Source organism: Manacus vitellinus, unplaced genomic scaffold (assembly GCF_001715985.3).
Source record: "Manacus vitellinus isolate BGI_N305 unplaced genomic scaffold, ASM171598v3 scaffold_4_pilon, whole genome shotgun sequence".
NCBI lineage: Eukaryota > Metazoa > Chordata > Aves > Passeriformes > Pipridae > Manacus > Manacus vitellinus.
The window spans coordinates 44,906,982-44,924,734 of NW_021940604.1; the positions used below are offsets into that span (position 1 = coordinate 44,906,982).

At 41.0% G+C, this 17,753-nt stretch overlaps 1 protein-coding gene across 2 annotated transcripts; it reads left to right on the forward strand.

The window, feature by feature from the left end:
- Nucleotides 1-890: 890 nt before the first annotated feature.
- Nucleotides 891-10,330, forward strand: LOC103755344 (glutathione S-transferase 3). Of its 2 annotated transcripts, none has more exons than XM_018078268.2 (7): nt 891-950; nt 3,368-3,474; nt 5,294-5,345; nt 6,092-6,224; nt 7,960-8,101; nt 9,116-9,241; nt 9,768-10,330. In XM_018078268.2, exons 2-7 carry the CDS (start codon nt 3,388-3,390, stop codon nt 9,909-9,911), a joined length of 684 nt encoding a protein of 227 aa, XP_017933757.1. In that variant the 5' UTR covers nt 891-950; nt 3,368-3,387; the 3' UTR covers nt 9,912-10,330. The 2 variants fall into 2 exon arrangements, with proteins under 2 accessions (XP_017933757.1, XP_008919519.1); XM_008921271.2 differs by lacking the exon at nt 891-950 and adding an exon at nt 2,700-2,886.
- Nucleotides 10,331-17,753: the final 7,423 nt, after the last annotated feature.

Here is a 17,753-nt window from a genome sequence, read left to right on the forward strand (position 1 = left end):
GTTTGGCTTTCAAGGCCGTAGAAGCTGAAGGCTGTTGATAATTTACAAATCCAGTCCTTTTGTAAGCTCTTTAGGTGGGCTGCAAATCAATTGAACAGGTGAAGAACTAGGTGGAAAGTGCATTTAGAAGAGCAAGGATGCTCATTTTAACTGGTGTGTGTGTGTGTAATGTGAGGAGCTCATAAATTCAGAGGTGACTGGGGAATTGAAGTTGGAGAAGTGCTGAACGGAAATTAAAAAATCTGAATGTGCTCACACTCTGCAGTGAAAGTAGGGATTATGAGCAATTTCCTGAGAGTTCGATAAAGGGGTTTGGCGGCACAAAACAATGGCAAACTGCCCCATGCAGCGCCTCACTTGGATGTGTCTGCAGTCTTGGAAGCTTGACTACCCTACGTTCTCCTACAAATGGACCTTGAGCTTGTTTGGAGGTTCTAGCAGGGGAGCGCAGCTACCGTATACCCTTGACCGATGAACGGTACCGTCTCTATCGGGGAGGTCGTCCTCTTCGACCGAGCGCGCAGCTTCGGGAGGGACGCACATGGAGCGTTGAGGGAGGAAGGGGACACCCGCCTAGCCAGCCAGATCAGCCGAATCAACCCTGGCGATCAATGGGGTGACAGATGTCGCAGCCAGATCGCCCTCACATCCAGGAATACTGAACCAGCACAGCGAAATTTATACCTCAATACTTCGGGTCATCTTCAAGTCACGGTGTGCTCCTGCGGCTGAAAATTCTTTGCCATAACCCCTGATATCAACGCTGTGCATCGACAAAACCTTCCAAAACAGACGCGTGAAAAAGTGTTAACGATTTTTTTGAGGGTTATAGTTCTTTCTAGAGGCCTTTGCGAAATATGCAGATTAGTGGCTTCCAATTGGCTTCCGGTTGTGTCGTGGGCGTGACGCGGCGCTGGGCGGGGCCGGCGCGGGCGCTGCGGAGGGGGTAGGTGGGTTCCTTGTGCGGCCGCGGGGCTGCGTTCGCGTGTGGGGGCTGCTCTGGTCCTGTGTGTCAGTAATGTGGGGATGGGAGTTCTCTTCTCCCGATCCCCCGGGGCCCTTGGCTCGCTTGGCTCCGGTGATGCGGGGGGCGAAGGGGCTGTGCCCGGCTCGGGTTGGCACTCGGTGCCTGACCCGTGGATCGGGTCCCGGTCACGGAGCGCGATGGCTCCCCGTGTAACAACGCGGACCGCTCTTCATCTCGTGTGTGCCCAGGGCTTGTCCCCAGTGGTGGGGGGGGCCGATGGCCCGGAGGTGCCGCCTGTCGCACCTGAGCAGAGATGTGCCCGGGTTGGTGTTCCGAGGTGCGGGGTGGAACAGCGGCCGCTGTGGACTGACGGGGGCTGAAAGCAGGCAGGGAAAATCGGGCCCTGGAATCTTGAATCCGTGAGACATGCCAGGAACAGCTGGTCTCCTGGGCCTCTTCACCGATGTCCTTTTGGTCCGTAGCTAGTGTGGGAGCAATTGCTTCTTGCACTGATATCTATGTTCCCTTGTTCCCCTTGTTAGCCCAGGTGGCCTTCATAAATCACAAGGGAGTAAATTCAGATCCTTTTTTCCCCAAGTCCCTTTTGCTGTTGAGCAAGGCTGAGAATGGGCAGCAATCTAACTGCGATTGTGGCTCCTGCCGCAATTGTCGCTTTCCCTCCCTGTAGTGAGAAGACCGGGGAAGGGAGAAGCGCTTTGCCCATCCCCGGAGTGCTCTTTTCATCTGATTTCAGTTCACGAGTTGGACTGTCTCTTACAGTTTTGCAGGGCAGGCTCAGTCCTAGGAACCAGAATGGTACAGTTCTTTCCAAAGCTTGTTAATCCCCCGGTATTTACATGACAAGCACCCCCTATGCCTTCGCCATCCATTTACCTTTACTTCACCATCCATTTGCCTTTACTTCACCGATGTGTGACTTGCTTATGTCCTGTGACCTGCCTGCTGGCGTGCTAGGAGGAGGTCTCAGGAGGGTGCACTGAAGAAAAGTGACTCTTCTGTTTATTTAATTTTTTAAACTACAAGTTAAAAATCGCCTTTGGCTTTTTTTCTATTTTCGTGAATTTAGCTGTATTACAAGCAGCTCCTGTTTAATTCTGTAATTTCACGTAGTTCACATTGATACTTCAGTCTTTTTGTCGGTTTCTCATGAACCACTATATTTATTAGGAGTATAGATACTGCTTGGCAATGTTTTTGTTCCCAGTGACTTACCTAAGAGCAGTTGGAGGCCCCTAAACAGACGTGGGCCAAATAGCCTGGCTTGTTTGAATTCCCATGGTGTGATGCAGTCTCATATTTTTCTTGCCTGTTGGCTAACAAGCAGATCACATGCACCTCCTGCATGCTCAAGGCTTTTTTTCCCCTCTGCTTATGAAGGAGCTCTTGGAAAACTGGAAACTGGAGTTTATTGTTAGCATGCCAGCTCTTTTCCAGTGTTGCTTGAACTGTGGATTGACGTGACAAGAAATCTCCCTAGAGGAAAAAGAGCTCTCAGTTGCAGCAAGGACTTGCTATTATGGAGTGCTGCACATGAAATGCCAGTATGATAACATCTGATTACTCTCTTGGCTTATGGCTCTACAGTGGAATCTAATTCCTGCTGAGACCTAAACACTAGTCTATTAAAAAAATAACAGTTAATAGCCTCATTTATGAAGACATTAAAGAAACTAAAATGCTGCTTGCAAAGCACGGTGGATTTGATCAACTGAAAAATCTGTAAAGTTTTGCTTAGCAACAGGGTTTATTAATAGAAAGAAATGTGACCTACAGAAGGATCAGTAGTGCAACACTGAATCTCTGTATTTTAATCTGGATTATTACAGAAGAAACAGGCCATTCTTCTACTGGTTCTGGATCGTGTACTTACGCTGCATCACCACCGCTAGAAAGAAAAGGTAGAGGCTTGAAAATACAGTTTCATACTCCCCTAAGCATGTGTAGAATTAATGTTTAGATACTTTTAGCATTCTTTGATACAAGGACTGCTAGTTTTGGAAAAGTTGTGTGCTGCCCCTTCTCCTCTTTGATCAAGACTTGGCTTTCAGTGGTGATTGTGTAACTCTAGTGCTAAAACTTATATTTCCTAAAAGTTTTAAGGATTTTCTTAGTGGTGGCTTTTAATTTTTTTCAGTTATCTCCTACTTAGCAACTTGATGCTTACTTTTCCTGAATTTCAGAGGGATGAAAAGTCTATGAAATACTCTGAATTGACTGTGCAGCAGTCAAACCAAATCATTTGAGACTGAAACTCTGCTGAAATATTTTGCCAAAAATTAACTTAAATTTTTGTTGTATGAGTGACCTGTGAAACATTATTCCACCTGCCATAAGATTTTCTTATAATTATTAACTGATTATATTTTATAACTCTTTTAGGTAACAGGAAGTTTGAAGTCATGTCTGGAAAACCAAAACTTTACTACTTCAATGGAAGAGGCAAGATGGAGTCGATTCGTTGGTTGTTAGCTGCAGCCGGGGTCGAGGTTTGTTTTAGTGTTTTTAAATCTTAGCTGCACATCCGTAAGCTTGCCTTTGTGGCAGATCACAGGTTATTAGCAGAAAAGAAAAGCTATCCCAAGACACAGTAGTAAATGAGCATTGGCTATTCAGTGTAATTAAATACTCTTACCTCAGGCACACAAAAGCATGGCTAGAGCAGCAGCACAGTAAACTAGTTTCTTGCTTAACATAAGAATGCGTAATCATTAATTAAGCATTTGTTTACTACCCAGAGCTGCTGAGCTGATAGATGTGTTCCTGGCCTGACAAGTGTCGTCTGTGCCAAGTAAAACAGCAATGAATGTACTTTTGTCTTGTCTTTCTGTTTTCAGTTGGATGCTCACACAGAGATTTTTATTTTGTTTTTCGCTCCACTGGCTGCATCCTCCACAGTAAGCTGTAGCACAAAATAAATTGTGTCTTGCTTGCATCATTTAGATGAAGCTTAACAGGACAAAGTGAGTAAACTGACTCGTGTAGGGAAATTAGAAATCTCAGAGCAGGAAGAAAAATATTTGGGTAAAACAGAGAAGCAAGACACCACTTGAAAATATTTTTTGATGGCATATAGTTTACTTATTCATTTGCTATCTATCTTGGTGATAAACTGATAATTCAGTTTGAGGACAGAAAGGACTACTAGTTGCCTCAAGTGTCCTCTTTTATACAGTAAGCTGTTACAGTGCATACAATTACTCCTGTACTGAGCTGAGGAATACAAGTTTTTCAAAAAGACCACCAGTCTTTGTTTAAAGGCCTTACAGAAGACACAGCTGGCTGCTTCCCTGCATTGTTTGTTCCTATGTTTTAAGTCCCTCTCTCTTCTCTTTTTATTTTTGGTTGGTTTCTTTTTCAAATTAAAAAAAAGCTGTTGATGGGTACCAGTTACTACATTTTATCTTGGGATATTCTTTTCCCAGCTTCTCATCAGCAGAAACCTGGGTTTTGAGTTTTAGACTGTGATCACACTTGCTATGGTTAAACACTGGCAGTGTATTTATTAGTAGGCCTAATCTTCTGGGGTTTACCTAATATAGCAAGTCTTAGTTATTAACATAAGTGGCACAGATATTATGAGAGAGGCTGACTGAGCTAGGCATCTAGGGATTGGTAACATCAATAATTTTGTAGTCTCCATGTTCTGCATTGACCATAGCATGCAGACACGTACATTTAAATGTCTAACTTTGGTGTCTTAATCTTGAACTCAGTTTCTCTTTAAGTAGCACTGATTGGACCAACCATCCTCAACCATACTGAATATAAATACATCATTCTGATCACAGGCAATTCTGTATCTTTTTGTTTCTCATCTTGTGAGTAATTCGTCTTTAGGTGTCCTAAACATGCTTCTGTACTAAACTTCCTGCAGAGCTTACAACTATTACATTATTTTGTAAAAGCTTTAACTTCCTAAGAATTTGTTCCTGTCTAGCTCCCAAATCTAAATATCCCACAGCAGAGCTTTTTTTCCACATTCCAGAGAGCATCTTAAGGACAGCTTAGACTGTACTGTTGATGGTTTCACACTGAATTGCCTTTTCAATACCAAATAAACCATCCTCACTGCAGTTCTTGTTGCCTGTTCTTCTGCTAGGGTTGCCTTCAACAGCATTTATCAAATATGACAGTCACAAGAGATTTTACTACCACTTCTTCCTTGGTATTTTCTCCCTTAGAGCCACATCTGGAATGGAAGGAACCATAATGTATAATCTCTTCCTTTTATGGTGCTTTAAAAGTTTATCTTTTCTAGAAATGTGAAAAGATGCTTACTTCTCCTTCCTCACTCCCTTTGGTCAGTTTGAAGAAGAGTTTTTGGAAACCCGAGAGCAATATGAGAAGCTCCTGCAAGGTGAGTCCCCATGGAGTCTCAAGGAAAGTGTGACCAGACTTTAATTAGAGGAGATGTATGAAGTCTTTGAAGACTGTGTGGGACTTTCTTTTCCCCACAATAAAGATGAGAGGTGTAAGCAGCTACAGAGGCTAATTTTTTTTTCCTGTGCAGACAGATGCAATTGAAAATTTAATGTCTTTCCCACATGGAGGGTTTCTCAGTTCTGGATTCTTTTGTTCTCCATTTGTCTACCTGTCCCACCTGGTCCCACAAACTTACCCTGGGCTTGACTACCTTTAAAAAATGTATCCTAAAATTTCATTGAATGTCCTGATTTAGCTTTTAAATACTCACCACAAGACAGAAATTTGTGAATCTGACATTTGTGTCAAATAGGATTCAAATAATGGAACAGTGAAACAGAATTTTTTACATTATTTAGAATCAGACACTTTTTACTCAGCTGATACGTTTAGCATGATTGTCTCCACTGTAATTCAATTTCAGTATAAAAGCTGCTGTACCCAGACCTGACTGCAAATTCAGTTAAATTTTTTTAAAGAAAAGATGTTAATCCACAGTAATTGTTTCTGCAGTTTAATTCATCTGCACCACTGTAATTTATTGTGTGCATGGAAGAACTCCAGTTTAATACAATGACTACCCACAGCAAGCTCACCATAAAAGTTCAGATCTTCTGAAGACAGCAAGAAATCTGACATGGAGTTACTAGATTAGTTGAGTAATGTGTGTCTTCCCTTTAGATGGATCCCTGCTGTTTCAGCAAGTGCCCATGGTGGAGATAGATGGGATGAGGATGGTGCAGACCAGAGCCATCCTCAGCTACATAGCAGCAAAGTACAACCTCTACGGGAAGGACCTGAAGGAAAGAGCCCTGTACGTAACAGTTCTTGAATTTATTACAGTAGCTCAGATCTATCTAGAATTAATTGCATACTTGCATAGTTGCACACACAGAGAATCATCTGTGTGCCTCAGTGACACAAAACTTGCAGTGAGCCTGAGAGGCCACAGTTAGATGCAGAACAATTGATTTCTTCTAACATTTTTACATAAAAATATTTGAGTCAGGGTTTTACTGTGCTTTAGTGAAAGATTAATATACCCTGACACAAATATTTGAGAAGTGACAGCTGTGTAAATGCTTTTGTAAACAGAAAACTTGGGAAAGAAACAGTTTTTAACTTTTGGCTGCAAAATAAGATCTGTCATTCACATTATCTGTGATCGCGTGATGTTCCACTGCACTGAAAAAAGTGTGTTGTTTAGGTCCTCAGGAGCTGGGCAGAGAACAGCTAAAAGCTATTGAAAAACTATTGGTTTCATGTGAAATTAAAGCCAGGCCTTGATGTTGCGACTGTGAAGAAAAAAAAATGTGATTGGGCTACCTCAATATGTAGCATTTTAAATGTCCACTTCCTATTGGTTTTCAAATGAAGGAAAACTGAAGGTCAGCTAGTAAAGCAGCAACTTTACAGTAACCTGCTATTACATGGTGAAAATGATTGGAAGAATTGGCTGAAGCAGGTTCTGGCAAGTAACAAAAAAGAATAAGTATTCAGACAAGAACCTCAGTCTTAGCTTGTAGCAGCTTCTTGCTGTTACCAACCATCATTTCCTGTAGGTTGCATTCCATATATACCTCCTCCTTCAAGCAGAATTCTCTTCCATTGAGTTTTAGATTTAGGCTGGAGCCTGTTCCTGCCGTCTTATTAGCAAATATAAATGAAATATATTTGTTTATTTGGGTTTGGGTGGGCCATGGCAGGGGCTGGAGGGAGGGAAGAAGCATCATTGTTTCAAGGAAGACTTGCTGTGAGTACCTCCAGGTTTAAGTACTGGTGCAGTGAATAAGAGCAGTTTTGGAAGATTGGATAAATGCAGGCTAGAAGCTGACAGGCATTAAGCCTGGCAGGAATATCTGATAGCTTCTTATTGCTTAGAGCTTGTTCAATCTTAAGGAGGTTTTGTTGAGACGCTGTTGTTTGACAACAAAAACCATTATTAGCCTTATTACACAGTAGGAACTCAAATCTTTTACAATAAAGGATGGTTAAAGATTTTATCAGACAATTTTACCAGATATTTTATCCATATTCGTGAGGACTGAATTTAAATGCGAATCTAGTCTACAGTACAAAACTGCTCTCATAGCTCTGGAAAAATGGATAAAAAGGACAGTCCGAAGAACTGCTGTACTGATAATTTAGCTGGAAGCAGAACTGGGTACGCTTCAGGCTTCCAACCCTATTATTAATCTGTTGGGCACCACTTGGACTTTGGATGAAACTCTGAAGCCAGAGGATTAAGTCAACTGTAGATGACTTCTTATGGTGCTGTGTATTTCTTTGGTGATTCTGAAGTGATCTGTAACGCCAGATTTACTCTTTTTTAACCTCTGTACAATCCTGCTTAGTCCTGCCCAATGAAGCAAGTAAAGGGCCAACAACACTACAAATACAAGTGAGACTCAGACTGTAACATACTTTTTTTAATTGCAAAATAATTTTCATGAGGGGAATGGGAATTTCAGTTTTTACTCTCATAACATAAATCTAATAAAATTCTTCTGGTAGAGGTGCCTTCTAATTTTCTATGCTTTGGTTTCAAGGATTGATATGTATGTTGGAGGAACTGATGACCTTATGGGCTTCATTTTGATGTTCCCTTTCTTATCAGCTGAGGATAAAGAGAAACAACGTGCTTTTATTGTTCAAAAGGCAACAAGCAGATACTTCCCAGCATATGAAAAGGTGTGTAGGAGGGTTATTTTCTTACATTTTTCTGGGGGGATAGCAATGGGAAACTGGGTATTTTAACAAAGGCAGAAGAAACAAAAGTGTCAGTTCAGTACTTTAAAGCAGGACATAACACTGTCTGCAGGCTGGTGAGACGAGAAGGTGGTCAGAGCAGTATGAGACAAATTGGGGCCTTTCGGGATGTTTTCTCTCTCATGCCCAGCTGAGGAGGAGAGCAATAGAGTGGCTTTGGTGGACAGCTGGTGTCCAGCCAGGGTCAACTCACCTCACTAACTCACACTGCAAAAGCAGTGCTAATTATCATCTTTGTTTAACACTTCTACAGCAATACACAGCTATCACTACTGTCTTCAAGCCGTACTGGAATCTGCTTAAACCTGCTGATTAAGCCATACTGGAATCTTACTGTTTTTCTAACTTGATACTTTTTCTAAGTTTGATACTTCGAGAGATGGGACTCAAGAGATACTCTCACTGATAGTTAATACACGCAGACAGGATGATCTGGCGGGAATAGCAGCTTCTCTGTTTTAAAGACTAAAAAGAAGACAGTTTTTCACTTTGCCACGTCTCCTATAGTGGCTGTCAGAGGGCATTCTGCCCTAGATTCCACTTGTTAAATCTTAGCCCCAGTGTTTTAGGCTGATCATGTCTTACATTCTCTATTTTTCCACTGAAGCTGTAACTGCATACAGAAAAATTCAAGATTTATTAGACTTGAAAGGTGTGAATACCAAGAAGGTATCTAACCTTGTAGTCCAGTACACAGGGTTACGTAGGGCTATAGGAAGGAACAACGGGTAAGGAAAACCCTGGGATCCTAGATTACAGCTGCAGAATGAAAAGTGATTTCAGGCACTAGGCCCACATCCCCCCACCTAGTAATTGCATGGGACAGAAGGGTGAAAAAGAGACAGTAAGGTTAAAAAAGGTGTGCCTGTGAGTTTTGGAAACATGAATCCCAGCTGGCTGTCCAGATCTGAACATTTTCATCTATGACATTTCTAGGTTTTGAAAGACCGTGACTTTCTTGTTGGTAACAGTTTTAGCTGGGCAGATGTTCATCTTCTTGAAGCCATTTTAATGGTAGAAGAGAAGAAGTCAGATGTGCTCTCAGGCTTTCCTCAGTTACAGGTACCTTGCACTAACAATATGCTCATACGTCTGTAAATGTGATAAATGATGTGTTATGTGTGGATAATTCCATGAAACATTTGTCACCTTCTCATTGTAGTCTCATTCTTTTTGCTTTAGGAAGAGCCTTGTAATATATTTCATCTAGAGAATCTGTTATTTTCTAAAGTAAACCCTGTACACATCTGAAGAAATGCACCCTCCCTTTTTTTCCTCTCCTCACCAGTTCTGTGATACCTTTAAGCAGAATATATTTTCTGGATCACAAGAACTGATTTGAGTAATATACACATCAGAAATCACAGATAACTGTTTCCACTTTATCCCAAGAGGGCTGATTTATTACTGTGGAAAATAACAGGGTTGAAGTGAGGGGGAGTAAAATCCATCCACTGCTAGGACTGTATTCTCAGTCTTGTCTCCATGTACAGCTTGTTAAAGAATGTTACACAAATCAGTAAAATTGTTTTTTTCTTGTGTTACTTTCTGTTCTTTAAATACGACATATTTACTGTTTGCCTTCTAGGCATTTAAAGCAAGGATAAGCAGCATCCCCACAATCAAGAAATTCCTAGAGCCAGGAAGCCAGAGGAAACCTGTTCCTGATGATAAATACGTGGAGACTGTGAGAAGAGTTCTGCGCATGTACTATGATGTGAAAGCGAATTAGTGTGCGGGGCCAAGGCACAGCTGTGCTCGGGGTCAGAGAGTGGCCAGGCCACACACAGACAGTTACACTGCACAGGAAGGCAAAGGGGTGTTTGAGAGGCCTTTCTATGGGCAGTGTCTAGTGCTCTCATACAAAATACAGTAGGCAGGTATATTTTATAACACTTTAATACTAGCCTGCTCTTTCCTTCCTTCATCCTGAGATGTTTTCTGCTAATTTTAAGCAAGTGAAATGGCAGCAAGCATGGTGTGTGTAACAGTGAAGAAGAGAGAAATGTGAGCTAGTGACTGACTGCTTTCAGCATGTTCTGCTGCTGCTGAGGATTTCTGAGATCCAGATCAGATTTTTTATATGATGATTGCTTCCAATTTATGCCTTTATTGTTTTTAATATCACTGTCAGCAAATGAAACAAGTGGTTTTTAAAGAAGGTGGGAGGGAGGAGTTGGGAGGAGTTTCTCTTGACAGTTCTACTGGACATCAGTGCCTTGCCTGTGCCTTGTGCCTTTATAATTAAGCTGCAATTTTATTACTGACTTAGGAAATAAATTTATTGCCAAATGGTATTTTTGTTTAACCACTGTATCTAGAGGATCTGTTCTAATCAAATAAACTTTTTATGTGGTCACATTGTCCTGTTGTCTCATGAATGAAAGTTGGGGCTTGCAAACATAATTTTTACTTCTCTTGGAAGATAAATTCTCTATATTTTATATGTTAACACAAATGCCTCATGCAAAGGTGTATTTTGTTTGTGTTTATAAACAAAAGAATGGAGATGTAAAGGAGAGGTAGTAAACCATCACACAAACCTGATATAGTTCCTATCTAAGGCCTAGTACCAGCCAAACTCAAAATGTTGTTTCTTTTCCTCTTTTTTTTTCAAGTCTGTGGTTTCCACAGACAGCTAGACAAAGGAATTTAAAGTGCTTTTAATCACTTCAATAAATGGCACTTATGCCTTGAAAAGCTGCTCTGCAGGATGTTATCTTGGGGTTTTGTATCTGTTATTTATAGTTCTATATTAATGACATAACTTACATAAAAAGACTTGTGCTCAATCCTGAATGGCACAGTTTTATTCCTGCATTAGCTATGGGTTGAGAAATAAGATGCTGCTTGATATTGGAATGCAGTGAGCACACTCATTGGATATTTGATGGACAAGTTGCCCACTTGAAAGCTCATCAGTCTCCTCAGCTTCAGTGTGACTGAAGTTTTCAGCACTACAAACACTTTTCCCTCATTGCCAGGTATACCAAGTTTTTACTGATGTACAGTATCTTCTCAGTCACCTGCCTTCCTAATGTCAGATGCAATTGCAGTTTAGTCCTTGGTTTAATCTCAGATTAGTTTAATACGAAAGTTTGGAAAACTGTAGTTGTTGATCTTAATTCCTTTGCTAAGTGAAATTTTTTTTCAGAATATGAGGAAAGTTGTGGTATAACGCTGTTCAAAAGTTCCACAAGCAAAGATGCAGAAGCTGTAGGGAGTGACTCTATCAGTACTTGTTGGTGATAAGCCTAATAGCTGATGGTCATACCTTTTTAGTAAAGGTATGGTACAGCAGCAATGAATGTGAGCAGAAGATGAATTGGTACTGAAGCCTTGTCATCAGCTCTGTATGTGTTTGGGACAGGGTTAACTTCAGCCTATCTCAAGAGTGGTTGTGTGGACTGAATGCCATTTACACTGCATTTGTGCACTCTTGGAGCACATTTTTCAGTTTAATTTCATCCGGAAAGAATCCAGATGGTACACTCCAAGATCACACTGTGATGGGAGCCAAAGCACAGTTTAAGAAATTCATTTTAAAAACATATTCCTGTTCCAGACCACTAAGGTAGACATACCCTGTAATGCTCCAGGTCTAGTCCAACTGATGGGTCATTTCCTGATATTTCAGTAAATTGTTGATGAGAACTTCTATTGTGTTATTTTTTATTTATCTTCTTGATTTGGATTGAAATGAAGACACCTAAAAGTGTTTATATATGAGCTTGTGTGTACTTCTCCATTATAATATCTACAGCCATTTATGCTTATGCTATGATGGCAGGGTTACATGGTGTGATGCAGTGTTGTGGGTTGACCCTGTCTGAGAATGTAGCACTTCTTATTTTAATATTCCAAAACCAGTTTGTCAGTTTAGTTTCTACGCTGTACGGAGGGACAGGCCTACAGACTGTAATTGTGATGTTCCAAATTCTGGGCAAACTAGGGACAAAATCAGCTTAGATCTAAGTCTTTTGTAAAAGATGCCCATACTGAGCATCCTTGAGTCCTGGTACAGCATTTTAGAAGTAATTATTTAGGTTGTTAGCTGATTTCAGTAATGCTTTCAGGACACATCAGAGCACTTCAGTTCTGTTACCAGCCTTCAAGACAGTAATGAGCAAGTAAAATATACAGACACTTGTTGCTGTTTCTCCTATGTCTTTCGATGTTGCTGGCCCAATAATTCCTGGCTCAAAATTAGTTTAGAATGCATGATAACCTCAGGAATTGTTTTAACTATCACAAAGACTTAGGCATTAGACAGGCAGTTTTGATGTATTTTCCAAGAAGGACTTGAGTTTGTTCTCAACCCTTGCTCAGGTAAGACATATTTATTGGCATCGTTCTGATAGTCAGGCAAGTTATGCTTAGTGAGGGTAAAGGTGGTGATCCTACACAACCTGTTTTGATTTAAAACACTCTGTCTGTGGAATTGCAAGTTCATTTTAAGTTAAAACACTGAGATAATTCTCATTGATTTAATACTGAGTACAGGATATAGGCTTTAGTACAAGTTATGGTTTCTGATGACTGTATGGGATCTTTATAGATTATTCTGCATTGTGTTTGCTTATATTTTGGTAGGTTGCAATTAATTTCAATGGAACTCTACTATCCAAGCACCTCTGAACGTGCAAAAGAAGTATCAGTTATTCACAGGGATTTTGCAGGTCTCCTGCATGCTTCTTGTGTCTCTTCTTCTCACCTGCATATAGCAACACTAACAAAAGAAAGCAAGATGCCAAATTCAGGGAAAACTAGACAGATTGACTGACTGGAGGGCTCCTAACACTACTTAGAGCAGGCATTTGACAGGTATTCCTATGCTTACTGTCACTTGCCAATTGCCACCATAAGCAAAATAGATTTGATCTGAGGAAAATTAATTCATTACCAATTAATATAGTTGCATGGTGAAAAACAGACTTGAACCCCTTCCTCCCACTCCTTCCCAGACTTCTTCCCTCCTTTGTTACCAACTCTTCTACTTCCCTGCTTCCACCTCCTCTCGGTGTTCACGGGGCTGTTTTTCCCTCACACTTTGTCGTGCAGTGTTTTCTCCCATCTTAAGCACATTTTGCCGAGGTGCCCCCACCTCGGCCGTGGGCTCGGCCCTGCCCTGCGGTGGGTGGGTTGGAGCCAGGTGGAATCACCAGTGTCTGGCACGGAGCTCCCTCACAGAGCCTTGCTGCAGCCCCCGGGGTGCCAGCACCCCGTACATCAGTGTCTGGTTTTAAGTGGTACAAATAAGCTTGTGAGTCTCTCAGCGGGTTTCCAAACGGGTCGTGGGGATCACTGGGAGCTGCTGGTGGCCTTGGAGCTACTCATGTGTGGTGGTCACAGCTTTGAGGTCCAGCAGCGGGAAGTTCACGTTCCAGAGGAGGTGTGTAGGAGCTGAACACCTGGTCCCTGCCTGGGCACTGCTGGTGCAAAGGAGTTCTGGGCAGGCTGCACTCGGAACCCGAAATTCGGAGTTGCATTAAACCTCAATCTTGCTCCTAGGAAAAACTCTTCTATTTGCTGCGGGGGAAATTTTCATTCGTAGGCTACTCCTCGGCGTGTTCCCGGGCTCCATTTCAACACCGCAGGAGCTGTGGGCATGGAATTAGCCTGACCTTACTTTTCCTGCCCCCAGGTGGGGCTCTGCTCTTTCGGCAAGTGCCCTCTGTGGGCACTGGCGGGATGGAGATGGTGCAGCGTGGAGCAATTCTCAGCCACACAGCCCGAAAAATACCACCTGCGTGGGAAGGACCTGAAGCCTGGTAAAGTAACTTCAATCCTCTAAACACCAGATGCCCACTTTTTAACTGTGACTACTTTTGTAGTCAGCAGAAATAAATAATAGCACCAGACGGCAATTTATCTGGAAGGCATGTTTAACCTCAGCTTCTGCCTGGAAGCACATCTGCAAGCCACCTCGGAGTGCAGGGCAGAGAAAGGCATATATTTACATATCACCAGCAGCCCCTTCCAGGCTTTGACCTGTGAAACTTTCCTTGTTGCCGTCTCTTGGAATTTTCTTGTCCTGCAGCCTGTGCCTGTTGTCTCTCCTACTTTCACTATGGTCCGCTGAGGAAAGCCTGGTCCTGGCCCCTCTGCAACTACGTTTTAGGTAGGTAAAGACAGCAATTAGATCCATGGCACTTCACTATTTCACGTTTTTATGAAAGGGCTAAAACGAAAAATAGCACATTTCACAGAAGATAAAAGAGAAATGGACTATAGGGAGGAAAGTTGAACGGAATCAGTATGCTGTGAATGAATAAACAGGATGCATTTAGTCTAGTTAAATGCAGTTTGCCTAAATTCCCACTGATGTGAGAAGCAGAAACTCAGAGGAGGAGAAACTGAAGGACATGGTGCATATTAGCCATATACCAGCTCCCAGCATGGCACTGGCATCCAAAAAAGCTAATGTGACCTTGGTGTATAGTGAAAATTTCAAATTTTCATGGTTGTAACTCCATGTCCAGCTCTAATATTTACCCACGAGCTACCTAGCTATAGGCATCACTTAATCCTAATGCAGAACCGGGGACAATTTTTTAGTTATGTTGCAGATTTGTTTATATTGCTTGCCCTATAACTACTACTTTCCATTTCAAACCAATTTCTACACTGCAGCAGAACTATTTAATCTCATACCTGGAAACATCATGCAAGAGAAGATGAAATGGAATGGAATGTTATGTTTTCTGGTAAGAGAAAAAGAGCTTGACTTCACCCTAGTGCAGAAAGATTAAATTCTGAAAGGCAGATTATCCCACTACTAATCATGGTATGGTTTTATACCCTTACCTTGTAGGCTTGTACCATCTACTTCTAGGAGAGTGCCTTCTTCCTTGTCATCAGCCCTGAGCTACTTTCAGATGAAGCTGATTTAACAGGCTTTTGTTGGCTTATGATCAAAACTTTTTCCACCCCTGTTCTTAGTAGTAGCATTGTTTTCAATCTTAGGCTTTTAAAGCAAGAGTAAGCAACATTGCCGCAAATAAGAAATTCCTCCAGTTTGTCAGCCAACAAAGCAATGATGAATCCAGATGAATGAGCTGTAGCATTAACAGATTTTTTTACCATGAAATGAAGCCAGGTTCCATCTGCTGTCATTTTTCAACTCCTTTTCTGACTTAAACCTTGATTTTTGTTCTTCTAGATTTGTACTGTCTTGCACATACAACATGAATAAATGAGTCTCATGCTGAAAACACCAGTAGAGAAGCCAAGTTACATTTCACAAACTGTTTTACATTATCTGCAAGAAAGGTAAATGCACAGTTAGATCGTTACTTATAAATGTCATTAAAGCCCATTCATTTTATAATCTTGAACATGCTACCAAACAGTGAATAAAGAGCATCTTAAAGGTGGGGTACTTCTAGGCTATATAAATAATGTGTCACTAATCTTGTTTCATTGACTCTTTTTTATGCTGACAGGTCTGTGTAAGAGGGTTTAACGGAAGGAGAGAATATGTAGGGAACCAAACAGGTGTTCCAGTTAGAGGCCCTGAAACAGTGGCTCAGCCAGAGGCCTCTGAGATAATGCAGGAATCCACTAAAAGACCTTGGGCACCCTGGGAAGGAGAGAAAAGAAGCTGCTAATTCCTGCGGAGGAATACCTGTGATGAGTACCTGCACTTAAAGATAAAAATAAGATAGAGAAAACTGTTTTAAGCTAACACCACTTATAGAATATATACTGGTATATATTTAACAATAGTAGTGTGTTATTAAAAGGTTTGAAAGGAGTGTGTAAATTTAAAAAATGTGTGTAACTATAAAAAGTAGATCCTGTGTGCCTTCATTTCTGTACCCTAGAAATCAATGCTCTAAGTGTGATAAAAGTGTGTTAATGTAAACATTGCACGCCTTTTTCCACCTTTTATCTGGGGACGACAAGGGCGAAGAATAAAGCCTCAAACTTATAATGCAGCCAGATTGTCTTTCTTAACAACTAAAAGACATCCAAAAAAGTGTAAAACTGCATTAGACAGATTTTCAGGCATCAGCAAGAATATTTGTCTTTGAAGATATATTAATACTGAAATCTGTATTAGGGTTATGGAGTCTTTTGAAAATTCTGATGAACTCCAGGGAAAAAAACTTCAGTGAAAACAAAAGTGTTTTATAAGAGAAGAAATGGATTTGTGGTCAATAAAACCTATTTCTCTTCTCTGAGAAGTATAAATAAATCTGGTTTTATTTTAAAAGGACCAGAACAAGCAAAAAAAAAAAAAAGTTTACAGGATGAGAGCTGATTTAAAATTTGTTCAAGTGGTCAATTTTTATAATTATCTTATTGTAAAAAGTATTTTTAATTGGAAAAAAACCCCAAATTGTTCTCCAGCTTTATAATTGGTCAACATCAGACAAAAATAGGACTGAAATTTCTGCTTTACTTCTTTATATCTTCTTTTGAAAATAAAAATATTCTTTAAACCTGAGTTTAGATTAGTAGTAGTTTTAGTTGTAACAATGCACATAAACTGAGAGTCTTAGAAAGTTTCCCAGAACATACCAGAGACCAGAAAGAGGAAACATACACAAGTTTCGATCAAAATATGAAGTCATTATAATACATGAACTATTTAAGATAAATATTTCACAATGAAATTTGTACTACTAAAGTTATTTTTCAATTGGCTTTGAGACCTTGATCTTGCCTATCTTGTGCCTAGATAAATCAGCCCTTTGACCATACCAAGATACTTAGATCAATAAAGACTAAACAATCCAAATTACAACATTCTGTAAAGCAGCTCTCCATTTAACCTCCCCTCAACAGCAGCACGATGGGTGTAAATCAGACTTTTCTGTGCCAGTGGTCTGGCTGAGTGCCAAAGAGCTTACAGAAATATGTGTGAGGGTGACAAGTCTTGGTTAACCTTGTCTTTGGGCAGCCAGTAAAACTTCCTGAACAGAACCAGAGCACTCACTGAAAGTTTGCAGCAAGTCCAAGCTTAAGTAATGCATGACTTGTTTTAACTATTCACGTGGACTCTAATTACTTTTATCACAGTGGTGGCGTGCTTCAGTTTAGGAGTGCAATAAGCAGCATGGAGATAATCCTCCTACCTTCCTGTGTAGTGGCAGTTAGTGATATACCCTGTGCTTACCTCTGAGAGGATGCTGTAATCAGGCATGGTCCCCCAAGCCAGATGCTTAGTGGTTTGTGAGGGTTGCACATAGGCACATTTCGAGAAGACTTAGAACTGGTCTCATCTACAGCACAAGGAAGTGTGTCCACAGAGCACAGTGGGAACCTGACATGCCAGGGCATGGTATACACGTTATTTAAAATATGGCTGTGCCCAACCCCAGATCATTTAAGTGGCACCTGGGCCCCATGCCCGCTGCCTGAAAAATCATGGGTGTGGCTTAACAAATCATGTATAAAATAAACTTATTTTCTTTTCTGCTCTAGAGGTTCAGAACAGCTATTCAAGTTACAGATGGCAGTAACCTCATTGATCGATACCTTCAGATGTCAAAGGAGCTTTGTAATTACATTATGAAAGGCTGTGCTGGAAGCAAAATAAAAACAAGAGGGAAAGTCTTTCTGTCAA